The 17,895-nt window shown below is 43.6% G+C and overlaps 1 protein-coding gene and 1 long non-coding RNA gene across 2 annotated transcripts; one reads left to right on the forward strand and one right to left on the reverse strand.

Annotated features, from left to right (window-relative positions):
- Nucleotides 1-13,125: 13,125 nt before the first annotated feature.
- On the reverse strand, nt 13,126-14,653 carry LOC139839290 (uncharacterized). Its single transcript, XR_011756902.1, has 3 exons — nt 14,490-14,653; nt 13,696-13,748; nt 13,126-13,612 (listed from the first exon to the last, which is right to left on the reverse strand). It is a non-coding gene; the product is annotated as an uncharacterized lncRNA (long non-coding RNA).
- A 2,023-nt stretch (nt 14,654-16,676) lies between these two features.
- On the forward strand, nt 16,677-17,153 carry LOC139839291 (serine/threonine-protein phosphatase 7 long form homolog). Its single transcript, XM_071829335.1, has 2 exons — nt 16,677-16,771; nt 16,854-17,153. The coding sequence occupies exons 1-2, from the start codon at nt 16,703-16,705 to the stop codon at nt 17,073-17,075; spliced, it is 291 nt and encodes a 96-aa protein (XP_071685436.1). The 5' UTR covers nt 16,677-16,702; the 3' UTR covers nt 17,076-17,153.
- Nucleotides 17,154-17,895: the final 742 nt, after the last annotated feature.

The raw sequence follows: 17,895 nt of genomic DNA on the forward strand, positions 1-17,895 counted from the left end.
AGCTCGTACCCCCGTCCTGGGTGAAAGCCCAAAATCCGTTGGATTGGATGGCGGATGCACATGGGCGTCATTCCCTCCTTGGATGCGTCGTATGGGGACTGGTGGTGTAACGGCGAGCGATGCTATGGTTGGTGTGGTTCCGTTGGTGGTGTGGCTGATGCTCGGCTCCGCGCGTCTTCGAGATCTATGGCTGCTCCCAAGCTTTCCTGTCTCCTGGGTGTCCTCGTCAAAGTTGTTCGTTGCACAGGTGTGCATGTCGCGGCGAGGTGATCTGTGTGGTATGCCCGGTTGGTTTCCTGGAATGTATCTCTCCTTGTTCTAGGGTGAACATCTCCACCCGCCGACGGTACGGCGCCCTGCGATCCAGGGCGAGAGGGTTGGGAATCTCCTCGGCGATGGAGGAGGAAGATGTTCCTTCCTTGACACCGTTGGTGACCACTGTGCTGTCCTCAATGTCAATGCTTACCTGGTGCTGCTACTTCTTCTGTCTTGGCGATCTTCCGAGGAGGACATCGCTGGCTCAAGCTATGTTTCTGGTTTATCTTTGTTGTTTGAGTTGGGTGCTGTGTTGTTTCAGCATTCTTGTATCTATTGGCCACATGACTTTATTAATTTAGAGCGGGGCTTCATGCTTTCAATTTAAAAGAAGTCTGTTTGCTCAGAGAAAAAACGGTAGAAAAGATTGTTAGAATAGCATGAAAGCTAAATCTAGAGGCCTATGTGGTGTGATGGATTGCACGACGGCCCGTGCATGAAGAGCTTCACACCTGGAATAGAAAAGAGTTAAAAGGACCAAAGAATAGAATCTAGAAGTTTTAGAATGAGTTAGAGGATCTAAGGAGCGTGATTGCTCCGGTGTCCCCCCCTTCAGCTCCATGGTTCTAAAAAATTGGATCCGCTCCAGATTTTTTTGTTTTGATTCGTGGAGTTGCTCCAGCTTTTGGTACAAATACGTGTAGTTGTTTCAGTTTTTTACAAATACGTGGAGTTGGCTCCGTAGAACACAAAAACATGGATTTGTTTTTCATTTACGTCCCACTGCCACCGATAAGTGACCAAAATGTTATGCACATTTTATCTTTCTCCCCCTCATCTCTTCGGCATGTTTCCCAATGCCCCAGACTCTCCCCGATTTAACTTCACCGCAGCGTGATTCACGCCTGCCGTCACTGAATCGAAGCCGCCGGCAAACGAATGAACTTACCTTCAGCCGGAGTCAAACTTGTCTGAATCATTCTTGATGCCGCGCAAATCGAGTTGTAGCTTGTTGCCGCCGCCGCCAGAAACTTGTTGTGACCGCCTCAACCAACTTCGTCGTGGGTGACACGGCGCGCGGCGTAGTGGCGGCGACAACAAGCTCCTGGCGGTGGCGGCAGCGAGCTACAACTCGATTTGCGCGGCGGCGAGAACGAATCGGACAAGTTTAACTCCAGATGAAGGTACGTCGACTCGTTCGCCGGAGTCCATGATTCAGTAGCGACAAATGTAAATCACGTTGCGATGAAGTCAAATTAGTAGCAGTCGGATGTAAATTACGGCGCTCCGTGTTTTTTATGTTTATGTACCAAAAATTAGAGCGGCTTGCAGTTAACTTTTCAAATTCGTCTCCTCTCTTGAGCGTGTTTCAATCAAGATTTCTAATTACTCGGTGTTTGGGAACGTCACGGCAGTGCCGTGTGGTTCAGCGCCGCCGCCATAGCCATCCTCACCGTCGTGGCCAGACCAACTTTACCGCTAGGAAATACTTTGCCACGGGCCAGATGGACTTCCAGCCAAAGATTTAAGCGATCACGTGGTGCGTTCTGCATTTTTATGTTTCACGAATTCAACTTCACGTAATTATACCAAAAGCTGAAGCAGCTTCAACTTCTCAGAACCGTGGAGCTAAGGGGGGGACACCGGAGCACACCCCTCTAAGGAGAGGACCTGTCACGGCCGAATCTACTTCACCGGGGAGCTCTAAATCGTAGCCGGCAACAATTTGGGGTCCTAGTGAGAGAAAGTGCTCACACTGGTGGTTCCTATACGAAATCCACGTCAGCATGAGCCCAATAAAAACATTGGCGAGCCCCAACCGATCTATGTACGAAGGGAGGCTATCGGGGGCATCGGCAACACAAGCAGCAAAACTTCACTCGGAAGATTCCTGATATAGCCCTCTCGTCAGCCTCTCTCTCCCCTTCCACCTACCGCTCTCTCTCTCTCATTTTTAATTCTCCACCTACCATGCAAACACTCCCTCTCATCTGCCATGTGCTGTCGGCATATGCTACATGGGTTAACCCTAAAGATCCGGTACTAAAGCCTCCAACCTTTAGTACCGGTTCCTTAGGTGCCTCCATGTGGGCACGGAGGAGCCCGCGGGGCTGGAGACCTTTGGTACCGGTACTAAAGGCTATTTCATTTAATTTTTTTTATCCATTTTTTCTAATTATTTTTCACTCCCTTTTATTATTATTTTTTCTCAGAATTCCTAATATTTCCGTTAGTCTCTAACTACACTTAATCTCTAGTCAAATTACTTACCCATGGTCAAACTTTCCGGTCGGCCCCCCATCCTCACACTACTCCAACACTAGCACGCTTAACTTTCGAGTTCCTTTCCGTCTCACTTCCAAGTGCTTCGCGCGCATGTTGTTGATAGTAGTATCATATCAATCATATTAACATGTTGGTCGATGTCACACTTATTTATTGTTTAAATTCCAAATAATTTTTTTAATAAACAAAATTAATTATGTAATAATAATGTTGTCTAAATAAATAAAATTAATTTTTTAATTTGTATTATTTTTAATTATTTTTTAAATTTTAATATTTTTTTGCCAAACCTAAAACCTAAAAATTTGAAAATATTATAATTTGCTCAAAGTAATAGTAATATTCTGGGATTCATAAAATCTTATAATTATTAATTTTAATTTTTAAAAAATTAAAAAATATATAAAATTCTAAATTTCTGGAAAAATTAAAATGTTCCTGCTTTCATATTTTCATTTGAAATTTTGAGAATCTAAAAATTGGCTAACCGGGTATACCGGGTGAATTCGGATGTAACTTTATCCCACGAACATTTCGATATATTATACGTTTTTTCCGACGTCGTATGCAAAAGTTAATGCGGTTTTACCATTTTTCAAACTTTTTTGGCAAAAATCGAATTTCTTAATTTCACCGAATAGTATAGTAGGTTGCATAACATATAAGAATCTGAAAACATTTTATTTTTTGATTTTTTTATCATTTTCATTTGTATTTTACAAAGCAAAAAAAGGCGATCCACGGGGGGGAGGGGGGTGGGTGGGTGTGGAGGTGCATGGTCAGTAGGAAAACCTTTAGTACCGGTTCGTGACACGAACCGGTACTAAAGCTACCCTTTAGTACCGGTTCGTGTCACGAACCGGTACAAAAGGTTTTTGGGCTGACGCTAACCCTTTAGTACCGGTTCGTGTCACGAACCGATACTAAAGGTCCTTTGGAACCGTTACTAAAGGCCTGGGCAGTGGAACCGGTACTAATGCACCCTTTAGTACCGGTTCGTAAGGAAACCGGTACTAAAGACCTGGACGGAAGCCCCTTTTTCTACTAGTGATTGAAAACCTCCTCCAACATGAGGAAATATTTTGGCTTCAAAAGAGGACATGCCAATTGGTTACGACATGGTGACCGTAACACGTCTTTTTTCCACCATTCGGCCACACAAAGGAAGAAAAGAAACAATATTAAGAAGCTGTCGGATGAGACATGAGTGTGGAAAGAAGGTACATCTGATTTAAATGATCTGGTGACTAACTATTTCTCCAACTTGTTCCAGACTAATGTATTAGAACCGGATCCTGTAGTGATTAATAAAGTACAAAGAAGGGTGACACATGATATGAATGAATCATTGATTAAGCCATCCACCCTAGAAGAAGTACGCAAAGCTCTGTTTAGCAATGTAGACCTTAACGCGTCTGGCCCATATGGACTACATGCTATCTTTTTTTAGACGGTTTTGGACTATGATGGAAGCTGAACTAGTCCAGGAGGTTCTGACGGCGATAAACAGGGTCCATACCAGAGGGGTGGAACAATACATTTATTGTTATGATCCCAAAGGTTAATAATCCAGAGAAGGTTGCTCAATTTAGACCTACTAGGAAAATTGTCCGTGCGTTGCTACGGGTTCTTCATCGGATTATACACGTGCCTCGAGGTTTTCATGAGGTCTGAGGCATTGCCCATAGCCCCTTTACCGTTTTAAAATAGTTTTTTGCTTGACCAATACACATAATATAACTGCACCTAGAATATGCATCATGAATATCATCGCTAACATCCTTGAAAGAAACTGTGCAAAGTAACAAAGCAGGACATGGACTCACATCATTTTCGTTAAGTTTGCTCAAATTCAACAATATTTACCAAATCACAAAGGAAATCCACTTTTTAGTACAGTTAGTTCAATTCATCAATCTTGGTAAAAGAAATAAAGTCACTTTCAACTTGAAGCATGAACTCAGTAATCCGACCTCGAAACAATACGCATAGAAATAAATGTGCAAATATTAAAAATTATTTATTACATATATTAACCCAAAAATATGGTTGAGAACATGGGTACCCGGACCATATTGCTAGAAAAATAAGTTTTCTATAGTCAACAATGCTTTTTCACACTTAAATACATGGTCTCAAGTAAAAATATTTTCCTGTGGATTATCTTATTTGTGGCAGTGAAGGTCGAGAAGTCATAAATTTCTTAACAGCATATTTAGTTAAACGACAAGCATCAAAACATATTTCGATGTAGATTGCTTGACGCCCAACAATCCCCGCCGGAAATTTCTGCATAGCAAGCTTTATATTCAAATTTTAGTTGTTCCAAAAGGAAATCCAACTATAGTTGGTTCCATACAAAAAAATTGAATAATAAGATGTGGAGAAGCAAGACCATGATTGTTTGGAGAAACAAACATGAAGTCCGCTGAGCTTCTTAAAAATGATAAAATCAGGCGCTGGTTGTATGGCCTATGTGATTCCAGATTCCAAGCAACTGTAGCTTTTATATTCTGGAACATCCTATGAGGAAACTACAAATAAATTGTCAGTCTCAAATCCTGTACGTTTCAGATCGATCTGATACCAAACGTTGTATGCTTGAGAGAGCGCTTCAGGCTCTAGGCATACTCCACCACGGCTGCAATCCGCGCCGCTTTTTCTTGTCTGCAATCCGTCCCGCTTGCCAGCCGTGGCGTTCGAACATCATCATCCCACCCATGTTTTATCTGCGCTTTAGGGGCAGATAACCTTCAAGAGAACATGACCCTACTTTTCAACTGCTCACTCTTGCAGACGTCGGCTACAAATTTGACCGTATGTGCTCTGCTCCCTCCTGCTACATCGTGATGACGGCCGTGGCCATATTCCTCAACACGCTGCCCGCTGACGCTGGATTCGGTGGCACGGTAAATAAAGGATCAACGGCAGGCTGAGCCTCCTCCGGGCCTTGAACGATATAGGCATGGCCTCTGCGACGCGGATTGGGATCATGCCGATGCGGTCGGCAGGCAGCGGACGACTCCCGCAGGCCGCAGCGAGCGCCGTGGACTCCCGGGCAGTCGTGACATGGATCCTCGGCTAGTCGCCCAATGGAAACAGGCGAATCCCTGAGCTGGGCGGTGGGCGGCGTGATACCAGGAGCGGTCTGGGAGCCGGTGCGCCGCCATGGTGTCAACGGATTTGGTGCACGACAAAATCGATCGAGGAAACGGTAGCAGGGCTTGACCTTTAAGCACGGAATTTACAGCCGGAATTGGAGTCTTGAAAGGATCGAGCGATCTCTTTCTTGATGGGAACAATGGAAATCCTTCTTCCTGGTGTTGCTCTTCAGGAACTCGTTGCGGACTCTTCTCTTATCCCTCAAGCTGGGATCCGGCCCATTGGGAGGCCCACTTCATGAACGTACGAAACCGAACGAACCAGACAGAAACAAATCGAATCGTTTTTTCATTAAGCGTGGCAGTGGGGTAATTTTCATCAACTCTAGGGGCAATAATAGACGGACCAACAAGAAGCTCTTTTGCTTTTATTATTAGGTATAGATTAGCCTATGCAATGTGGTCTATAAAATTATCTCGAAGATGTTGGCGACAAGGTTGAATATTCTTCCGGAACTTATCAGTCCTACTCAAAGTGCTTTTGTGCCCGGACGTCTGATTACAGATAATGTGCCGGTGGCATATGAGAGTTGAGAGGGGATTTGGTGACTAGGTGTATACGTGAGCACCCTCTAAATGCCACACGATCTGCGTTGAGATCCGGTTCTCGTCAATTGGATCTGTTGCATTGACGTTGTCTTATCCATCGCTAAGCGTACTTGGTGTGGGTCCTACGTGATTTGAAAGTGCATCTGGTCCACTATTTGAATTCAAAAAGGTGGGTCCTACGTGATTTGGAAGTGTTGTTAGTGCTGATGTGGTTTGCTAACCCAACAATGATGGTAACAATGGATTGCTAGATGTGACACGTGTCAACCAATGGATGCGTGCTCACGTATACACCCGGTCACCAGGCTTCTTCCGTATGAGAGTTTTCATACTATCAAGATGAAAAGGGAGGGAAAAGTCGGATTGTGTGCGGTATTGTTGGATATGCACAAGGCATATGATCACATTGAGTGGGTGTTTTTGGATAAGATGCTCATTAAGATGGGATTTGACTTGCAATGGATCAAGATGATTATATCTTGCCCGACAACGGTTGAATATCGCGATCAATTTAATTCTCGGGAAATAGAGACAATAAAACCTAAAAGGGGGCTGCGACAAGGTGACCCATTGTCCCCTTCCTTGTTTCTGTTATGTGCAAAGGGGCTCACTAGCCTCATTGATCATGCCGAACAAAATGGAGAGCTACAGGGAGTCAAAGTTTGTAGGGAGGTGCTTCGGTTACCAAACTACTTTTTGCCGATGACTCTTATCCTTATGCAGGAAAATGAAGAAAATGCAGAGTGTTTGAAGAGGGGTTTGGCTCAATATTGTTCTACATCCGGACAACTTGTAACTGAGGCAAAATCATGCATATTCTTTAGTCCAAATACCAATGTGGATACAAGAGCTAGGGTACGCACCATTTTGAATATGGTCACAGAATCCTTAACTGATAAATATCTTGGCTTGCCTACACACTTCGGAGCTGAAAGAAGTGATTGCCTTCGGTACTTGGTTGATCGGATATGTCAACGTATTGAACGATGGAAAGATAAAATTCTCTCCTCGGGAGGGAAAGAAGTTCTTCTGAAAGCGGTTGCACCATTCACGCCATCATATGCCATGTCGTTCTTCAAAATCCCTAAATCCATTTGTAAGGGAATAGTACACGTGATATCGCACTATTGGTGGGGTTATGAGGAAAGCCAAATGAGAATACATTGGTTTGTATGGTGGAAGATGTGTGTTACAAAGGAAAAGGGAGGTATGGATTTCAGGGATATCCATTGTTTCAATTTGTCTATGTTGGCAAAGAAAGCATGGAGGTTGATCACTACTCGAGATTCATTGTACCACTATCTTAAAATCCAAGTACTTTGAAGATGGAGACCTTCTAAATGCCAATTTAAAGAAGGGCTCATCTTTTACATGACAAAGCATCATGGCGGGAGTTTAGTGTCTTGAGAAGATCTGGAGAACTGGAGATGGTACGAGGGTGAACATATGGCAAGATTCTTGGATACCAAGTGGCAATTCAAGAAAGATTTTGGCTCCTCAAGGTCAGCGCCTATTAACACATGTGAATGAGCTTATTGGCCCATATACTAATCAATGGACTGAGGAGCTTGTGAGGAATAACTTTTGGCAAATTGATGCAAATAAAATTCTTCGAATTCCAAGGTATGGAAGATTTTGTTGCATCGCACCTTCATTCTTGGGTCTTGAAGAGAAGAAGACATGTGCCTATCTTTTGAATCAGTAATATCATTTCTTATTAATTGCATGTAATGAGGAATAAGTGAGCCGATAGCTATGATTTTTTGCTCGGAGCTTTCTTCTTCCATATCGCCCCCAAAAAAACAAAAAACGTTCCAGAGGCATCTTCCATTCATTTCGATTTAGGTCTTTTTGTAGCATATTTAGATCTTCTCTTTCTACGATCGAGAATTCCCAGAAATTTTTTTACTCCTCGAATACGATGGGATTTCACACCTGTCGAATCTTTCACTCCTCCTAAGATCCTCCATTTCAAACAAGAGTAGTGCATGGTCATGCTCAGCCATTTTGAGGCTCGCTTTACTCTTGGGGGAGTCCTTCCCACAGGATCCTCTGATTTTCCTCTATCTATGTCATTATTGCCTTACAAGTTTGTGTGTCTAGTCCTTCTTTTCACCTTATCATTATTGCTTACTTTCACTTTAGTACTTTACACTATGGACCTTAGTTCAGAAAGAAATATGAATATGAAAAATCTTTCTTGTTGAAGAACAATCTGAGGAGTGATGCTGTATTCAAAAGGAAATGATTTTTTTCAATTTTAAATAAGTAATAAATAACGTATATATCTAAACAACCTTTTCTTAAATCTGAGCAACCCTTTCGTAAATCCAAGCAAATATTTCATAAATTCAAAAGAGCTTCGACAAGGAGTTTTCTTTGTTCTTTGAGCAAAAAGATAAAGATCGGATAGATTCGAACCACAATTTCAAAGGTAATAACTACTATGTCAGCCCAAATCACGATCTTCGCCAATTTGGATAAACTGCCTGCTGAATCCATGAGCAGGTAAGAGACAACCTGGCGAACGGAAATATCTTAGTAGCCAGGGAAAAAATGCAAAATCGATTCCCGTAGTAGCGGCAAGTGAAATGGGAGCAGCCTAAACCCTGAAAACGGGGTTGTGGGCAGCAATACAAGGGTTGTCGTACAAAAGATAAGGAAAAGAGTCAAAAGACAAAGAAATCACATAGGAATTACAATCTGAGGAGTGATGTCTTATTCAAAAAGAAATGAATGTTTTTCCATTTGAAACGGGGTTGTGGGAGAACAATGCAAGCGTTGCCGGATAAAAGATAAGGAAAAGACAAAGAAATCCCATAGGATGTACAATCTTAGGAGTGATGTCGTATTCAAAAAATAATTACTTTTTCAATTTTAAATAAGTCATAAATAATGTATACATCTAAACAACCGTTTCTTAAATCTAAGCAACCCTTTTGTAAATTCAAGCAAACTTTTTATAAATTCAAAAGGGCTTCGGCAAGGAGTTTTCTTCGTTCTGTGAGCAAAAAGATAAAGATCGGATAGATTAGAGCCACAATTGCAAAGGTAATAACTACGATGCCAGCCTAAATCATGATCTTCTCCAACTTGGATAAACTGCCCGCTGAATCCATGAGCAGGCAAGAGACCACCTGGCGAACTGAAACGTCTTAGTAGCCAGAGGAAAAGAAAGCAAAAGCGATTCCCGTAGTAGCGATGAGGGAAATGGGCGCATCCTAAACCATGAAAACAGGGTTGTGGGAGAGTAATATAAGCGTTGCACAAAAGATAAGGAAAAGATAAAGAAATCCCATGGGTAGTTTTTGGAAAAACCAATTCTGACTTCTCTTCTAATCTTCTTGGCTATGCGGAGGAGTCAGTAGAAATTGAACTCTATAACTCTTTTATTTAAGCTGAGTCGACCAATCCATGTGAAACCATACGAAGTAGAAAGAAAAAGAATGGATAGCATAGAGCTCAACATTTGAATAATGGAATCTGTCTCTTAAATTCGAAGAAATCTAACTATAGTGGTTGGTGATTCCTGGTCAAGTGTAATAGTATCTCGCAAAATGGAGTTCAACAATATTTTTTTTATATCTTCGAGACCATTGAAAAACTATCATATGCCTTGGAAGTGATGTGAGGTGCTCGGAAGTGGTTGAAGTAATTGAATAGGAGGATCACTATGACTATGGCCCTTGGTAGAGTTCCTAAAGAAGGAGAGAGATTCTCCACACGAACAAACGACTCGTCATGTTCGAAGTGACATAGGCCTTACTAAGACCTATATTCCATGAAGGAGTCGCACAGGAGATATGCGTAGTTAACACAAGCAAGGAAATAAAAGTGAGTTGATTTGGGAGTTTTTTTTATTTTAGTTGCCACCGAAAAAGCAATTTTATCTCAAGGGAAAATGCATTGCATTTTCAAGCCCCGATAAACGGCGGCACTAACTCTAAATTTCCTAAGGTAGCGAAATTTCCCTGTTGATTTGACCCTACCTACACCCGGAGCCAATCCCCTAGCGGTCATGCCACCACGCCGCAGAACAGGAGCTCGTGTGGAACCTTGGATTTATGGCGTAACAGCGGTGGAGGGTATCAAAATATTATGGCCGCATAACATAAAGCAATTGATCATGATCAAATTTGTAAGTCCAATGGGATATTGATCATTTATCCATAAGAATAGGATTCTTTTCAATGATGAGTCATTATATACCATAATTCAATTATGGATCTTCCACGCTCTTGTTTCTTTTATTCCCCTTATTGTTTCCCCGAACTAAACTGATCTAAGACCACTAATTTGTATTTTTCCACTCAACTAGCAAAAATGGATTAAGCCTAGGATCATTTTTTCCTCTATGTGTATTTTACATCCCACAGTAATTTGCTATAGAGAATTTCTACTAAATATTATTGCTAGAATAATTGTTATTTTATTTGATACATTGTGATCCTTAACGTTGATGAATTAAGAATAATGGAAAGAGAGGGATTCGAACCCTCGGTAAACAAAAGTCTACATAGTAGTTCCACTGCTACGCCTTCTACCGCTCGACCATCTCTCCTACATAATCTTAGTATGGAATAAACTGAGTGAATATCGAGTTTTCTTATTCCTGCAAGATAGGTACAACCGCAACTGCTCGGGGGTTCCATAGTTCTATTGGAAAAATCTCTTTTGATGTAAGTGGAAGGATCATAGGATTTTTTTACTAGGAATTGCGCTCCTTACCCCAGTTTCCGTATGATTGATTCCTGGAATTATTCCAATGAGTGGTCCACAAAAGTCTGATGCAACATCATTTCAGGAAGACTTTTTATCATCTCTTCGCAACACCTCAAGAACTAATCCTTTTCACATAGTAGGTTTTGATGGGGAAGCAAGCATTGAGCCTTTATTTCTATGAGTCCAAGAATAGGAGGAGAATCCCCTTGCACTCTTAGCAAGAAGGAGCTCCAGATTCATGGGAACGAGAACCTTTTCCGAGAAGAGTCAAGCTCCCCGATGCAGAGCCATGGGAGGTCATTCGACGAGCGTATAAACTTGAGCATTTCTCACGTCTTGTGGTGCTCATTAACCTGCGCCTCACCGTAAACAACAGTAAGATGCCACGGTTCCTGGCCCTTTTCCCTCACAACTGTATATGTATATGTGAGGGATAGGATAAGTCGAATAAAGTATAAAAAAAATCAAATATAGAAGAGCCTAGATTCCAAATGAAGAAATGGAAACTCGAAAAGGATTCCTTCTGATACTCAAAAAGTGAGGGGAAAGAGAATTGATACTGAGAATTATTTCTTCTTATTATAAGACGTGATTTGATCTGCATATGTGAGGGATAGGATAGATGAATAGGTTTAAGCCTTTATCCGCTTTTAGGGATTCATTTACAATTTCTAAGGCTTCGTTTTTATCCGGCAAGCTGCTAGGGAAGCATTTATTACCAAGCGATAGGGCTTATAGTTCAGATTGATGATGGAAACTTCTGCCGACAGCAGGTATGGGTTCGGCTGAAATCAAAGGAGACAGGCAATCAAAGTTGAGAGAGTTCAGTCAGCGGAACGGTCAGCTATCTCCATAACAGTTCTTGCTGCAAACTATGCGGCAGCAGCATCATCGAGAAAAAGAAACGGGATGAGAAGACATGGATGGGAAAAACCTATGCAAGACAGTATTAAACTGAACGTTGATGCCCCTTATGATGAGCTATCAAGAACAAGGCGATCCTACAGGACTCACGGGGCCTCTTTGTTGGAGCTAATAGTCACGTCCTAGCCCAGGTTGATGATGTTGATACAACTGAAGTGATGGCGTTGCATTATGACATGGAACTGGTTTACACATGGGGTGCAACCGTATTGTAAATAGAGATAATTTGACGTATTGTAAACAGAGATAATTTGACGGTCGTCGAAGCAATCAACATTGAGGGCCAATATCTGCTATTCTTAATAATTGTTTTAGTTAGCGAAAGATTTGTATTAGTAACCTTTGTCCACTACCTAGAGAATCAAATGAGGGTGCAGATGAGTTAGCGAGGCAGGCTATATCTGAACCTCCAGATTTTCTTAGGCCTCAGCTTGTAAAGGAACTCACTATTAACAAAGGTTACTTTCGTTGACAAAAAAAAAAGAGTTAGGATTGTCCTTTCGCAGACATTTTGTATGTGAGGGCATCTCAGTGGGGCGACGCAAACGGACGTTTTTATCCGTTTGCGTCTGCGCGGACAAAAAACGCGCTCCAGCGGCTAGACGCAAAACGTCCGCGGCGTCCGTCCGCGGCGTCCATCCTGACGCAAACGTGGATCAAATATGCATCAGAAATGCATCTGTGCGGACGCATTCGCGCGTCCGTTTGGGCTGCATGACTTTTTCTCTCTCTTCCTTTAATGCAGGGAAGACCCATGTGTTGGCCATTCCTAGCCACACAAATGGAATCTTTCCCTCTCTCTCCTCTCTAATCATGCATGACAGTTTAAAAAATGCTTCCCTGCCGCTAGAGAAGGGACAGACGTATGCGGACATGCGGACGTTTTTTGTGTCCGTGCCCGACGCAAACGGACATAAATATGCGTCACCCCGCTGGAGATGCCTTGAAAGGAACAAATCAACACACTGAAATTGCATAGCATGCAACCAAGGATCAACACCCATACATCTCTCACACGTTTTTACACCACTAATGCCGCCATAGATTAACTAAATAACTCTTGACACTACTTTCGTTCATGAATAAGGCCACATCAATTGTCATGTCAAACTTTGACTAACAATTTAATCAACTAAATATAAGTAATATGTCATCCAAAAATATATAATTGGAAAGTTCATTGAAATGTGCATCTCATGACATAGTTTTAAATACCATGCAACTCATATTTGTTGATCCAATTAGTAGACAAAGTTTGTCTCAAAAAACAAAGTGTCCTTATACAAGAACGGAGGGAGTAGCAACAGATTCACATACTTAGATACCTAAAAAGATATTGCTCTCTACCAGGCATAACAGATTCATACTTAGATAACTCGACATAAAAAATAGAGTGCTCATGAGTCATGACACAACAGACTCACATGCTTAGATCCATCACATAGTAAATAGATAGAGTGCTCTTACATAGCTCATACAACTGGCAGATAGTTAAACACGCAGCGTAGATAGTTAACCAAGAAGGATAGATATGTGAGTCAATTCATTAAGGATCCATATGGCCACTTCATGCCCCAATTCAGCTGGGGACTTGGCGAACCTGACGAATCATATATGCCAAGGTGCCCAACCCAAGACCAGCACCAGTAGCCTGAGCGACGTACGTATCCCTGTCCATATTTCTGTGTAACCTCATCAGTTCCTCCAGATCCCGGCTTTTCAAAGAGGAAAGGAAATACACGTCAAGGATCCATGGATCAAACCTATCAGAAAAAGAGAGACAGTGGATATTGCTTACCGAAGACCTGGATCAACGTCCTTCAAGCCAGCAAACGGACCGCTAGTCTTAGCCTACAAGTACATTAGGTAGGGCTGCAATTAATTTACATCTCAGCAGCTTAAAAACAAGCATATTTGCTTGGTATTGAATTGACAACTAGCAATAGAAAGTAAATAATATCTGCTAATAGCAGAAAACAATCCAGGGTAACTGCTATTAACTTAACATAGTCTCGGCATGCTTGTGCTTTGATGGAAGATACCACATGATCTAAATATATATATATAAATACATGCAGTAGCATTCTGCTACTGTTCCTACACAAAAAAGATGTGGCACATGATGCAAGATCTCAAAACACAGGTACAGATTAAAGAATGTTCGTATCAGCGGTATTTCTTCAAGGATTTGGTATTTAGTCAAAGCAGCTGATTAACTAATGGAAAAGCTTTGGAAGCCATGTCTATTTATTATAGTCTATCAACCTCAATCCCTAGAAATATTCGCGTCAACATGCAAAACAGTGGATATATCCCTACCGATGCAGGACTAAGCGCTCGACGCAGCATGATTATTCGGTCGATTTCACGAATCAAAGAGAAAGATTGCATGCGGTTGCATTGATGCAGGAGTAATCGCGCCAACCAGCATGGGGATTCAATCGATTTTTTAATCAAAGACAAGGATTACATGCGGTAGTATAGATGCAGGACTAATTGCGAGTGACGACATAGAGATTCGATCTATTTATTCATTCAGGGACAAAGATTGCATGCCAGGGTACGAGAGGTATGGGGAACGAACTAGCATACCGGAGCGCGAGAGAAGTTCGCCACGCGCGTGACAGAGGAGGCCACCTTCTGCCCCAGCTTCACGGCCATAGCGCGAAGGGTCATAGCCGTACCAACACAAGGAAGCAGATCTACGGCGACGACGACGGCTAGGGTTCCTTCGCTCTCTCTATAAATGGCTAGCGAGGCGATTTGCACAAAAATAACCCAAAAAGAAAGAAAAGCACAGGCTGACCCTCCGGCGAAACTATTTCACCAATCTAACCTTTTTGTGTGGCGCCCCTCCCACGGGCGCCACACATGCCCATGTGGCGCCCCTCCTGCCGGCGCCACTGTCCCAGCCGACGTGGCCCCCTCGCCGCTGAGCTGGTGCGCCCATCCTACGTGGCACCATGTGTGGCGCCCTTCCGAACGGCGCCACACATGCACTTGTAATTGCCCAAAACATACTGTGAGACAATGCGTCTGGGACTTAGCCGTTTTGCGAGGCTCAATGTGTGGCGCCGATACCACGGGCGCCACAGTAGCCTGTGTGGCGCCGATGCCACGGGCGCCACACATCCACTTAAGTGTGGCGCCCGCGCCCGCGCCCAGCCCGACCATCTTCTTCTCTGTTTCTTCTCCTCCCTCCCTCTCTCCCCCAAGGCGGCCGGCGGTTCCTCCTCCTCCCTCCCTCTCTCCCCAACAAATCGGCCACAAATTTGTCAGATCTGTCTGGCCAATCTCTTCCCCATCCATTCCTCAAGGTAATCCCCTTCGAATCCCTCACATTCATCCACTAATTTCATAGATCTTGCTAGATTTGTACATGAACCCTAGACATGGAAACTAGATTTGAAATGGCTATGTATGTGTTGAATGTGTATGTGTAGGAACCCTAGATATGTAGGAACCCTAGATGTGTTGAATGAAATTTTTACATGTATGTGTTGAAATCCTATGTATGTATGTGTTGAAATGTCTAATATTTGCCTAGCAAATGCATTCAAATTTGTTACATATGCCTATTATTTGTGATGGAATAACTCATATTTGAACCAAATATTTGTTGGAACCCTAGATATGAATGTATGTGTGCATGTATGGAACCTTATGTATGTATGTGGTGAAAGGCAAAATTGGAGCTTAGCAAATGCATTCTATTGTCTTACATATGTCTATTATGTGCCTAGGAATGGTATGTTTTATGAAATTCATATGTGTGATGTATTTGGATATGAACTCTCATGTATGTGTTGCTCATTTTTGTTAGTGGAATGACTCATAATATGGTTATGTAAACATGTAGGATGGTGTGGCTTCTGGATGAAGAGTACGACAGGGAGCACCGGGCTGTTCATATGACGGAGAGGGGAACGGATCTTCACCCTTTGAAGATTCGTTACCATGGCACAGCGGATATACCGTATGACGAGAGGTACACGGAGTTCATCCAGCCTACCGGTCTTATGCCGTTCATATCCCTTGTAAGCCGTGGGGGGCCACACATGAACCCCTCGGCACTCACCGCCCTTGTCGACCGGTGGAGGCCGGAGACTCACACCTTCCACTTGAGGGCCGGCGAGATGGCCCCTACTCTCCAGGATGTTTCCATGATCCTTGGACTACCTATTCAGGGCGAGCCACTGTGTATGAACACAGCTTCTGATGGGTGGCGCCAGCAGATGGAGGTGCTTATTGGCAGGGCTCCTCCGCTGCCAACAGAACCAAAGAAGAGAGCTCCCGCCGGCGCGTCTTTCGAATGGATCAGGACTAACTTTGGAGAATGCCCGGAAGAGGCCGACGAGGACACTCGGAGGACGTACGCCCGCGTGTACTTATGGTACATGATTTCGAGGACTCTCTTTCCTGACAGTGGGGGGAAGCTGGCCCATTGGTGTTGGCTGAAGGCGCTTACGGTGTTGGATAACCGGTGGAGTTGGGGAACAACGGGACTTGCCTACCTCTACCGGCAGGTGATGATTTGCTCTATGTACTATTTTCCTATAGTAGTGTGCTAGACAAAGTACTAACCAAATGTCTTATGTGCGCAGTTGGACGAAGCTTGTCGCAGGACTGGGAGCAGGACTGGGAGCGGCGGTATTGGTGGATGCATCCTCCTACTTTCCGTATGGAGCTGGGACCACCTATCAGTTGGGCGTCCCAGGGTACTCAACGAGAGGCCATGGCCTCATCACCCTCACAACCCTGATCGGGAGCCCACTTGGGCATACCTTTGGGACAATGTCTCGGAGATGACGAGCGATCCAATGGTCATGTACAGGCAGTACACTGCGGAGTTGGACACTCTTACCGCTGAGCAGGTAACCGATCACTCTTTTGCAATCCTAGTTTTCATTGATTCTACTGGCATGTTCTAAATTCTGAGATATTTGTATGCTGCAGGTGGAATGGGAGCCATATGGTAGCTACTACCATATTGGCGCGGGGATGGCTGACCTCAACCACAAGTGCACGGAGGAGGCGCGGTTCTGGCGTATGCGCTGCCCACTCATATGCATGTGGCTTGTTGAACACCACCAGCCGCAAAGAGTGATGAGACAGTTTGGGCTGTATCAGGAGTGCCCACCAGTGTGGCAAGACACGGACAAGGCGCTTCATAGGTAAACTTCTGGAATCATGCGATGGAAGATTCTTGATAGAAGAGGTACAAACTAACTTGTTGATTCTTGCAGGCTTGATAGGCAGCGGCAGAGGAAGATCACAAATTGGCCAGTCCATCATAGCGGCCACGTCGCAGCGTTCTAACACTGTTTGCAAGCGGCACGGAATGCTGGCCCTGAGCAGATTGTGCCTCACGACTTCGCCGCTTTCAACAACTACCTCGAGTGGTTCCATGAGAACACGTGTATCGAGTTAGTTAAGCACGCGTATCCTGAGGAGATCTTGGACGACCCCATCCAGTTCGATGAGGTTGGGCAAAGCCAGCACGACACCTTTGCTCGCAGAGGGAGATCGACTTCTATTGCTTCCGAGCTGAACTTCGTGGTAATGGATTCTCTCACTAACTAGTACATCATCTACATTGCCATGTGCTCGCTTCAATTGTGTATGCTATGTTTATCACAGCGGGAGGAGATCCAAAAAACAGCTGAGGAGTGCGAGGTTATGTGGGAGCAGAGCGGGAGAGATGACAAGCCTGTCGGACCGTTGCGGTATTTCATTAAGGTATGATCACCAACTTTGAATGTACGCTACTATGATGTGGTGGCTTTGTAACCATGAACGGCATGGCCTTGAGAACACTGCACGAAAGATGCGGCGGTTAGCCAGCTTGCTAGGTTGCCGGGAAGCCGAAATCGCTACATCTTCCTCTTCAGAAGAGCGGGAGGTATGGACTATTTTGTTGCTGTCAAACAAGTTCTTACTAATTTCAACTTTTGTAATCTCATGTGTTCATGTTTGTGAAGATTCCTGAGGACGAGCT

This window comes from Lolium perenne, chromosome 4, assembly GCF_019359855.2.
Source record: "Lolium perenne isolate Kyuss_39 chromosome 4, Kyuss_2.0, whole genome shotgun sequence".
NCBI lineage: Eukaryota > Viridiplantae > Streptophyta > Magnoliopsida > Poales > Poaceae > Lolium > Lolium perenne.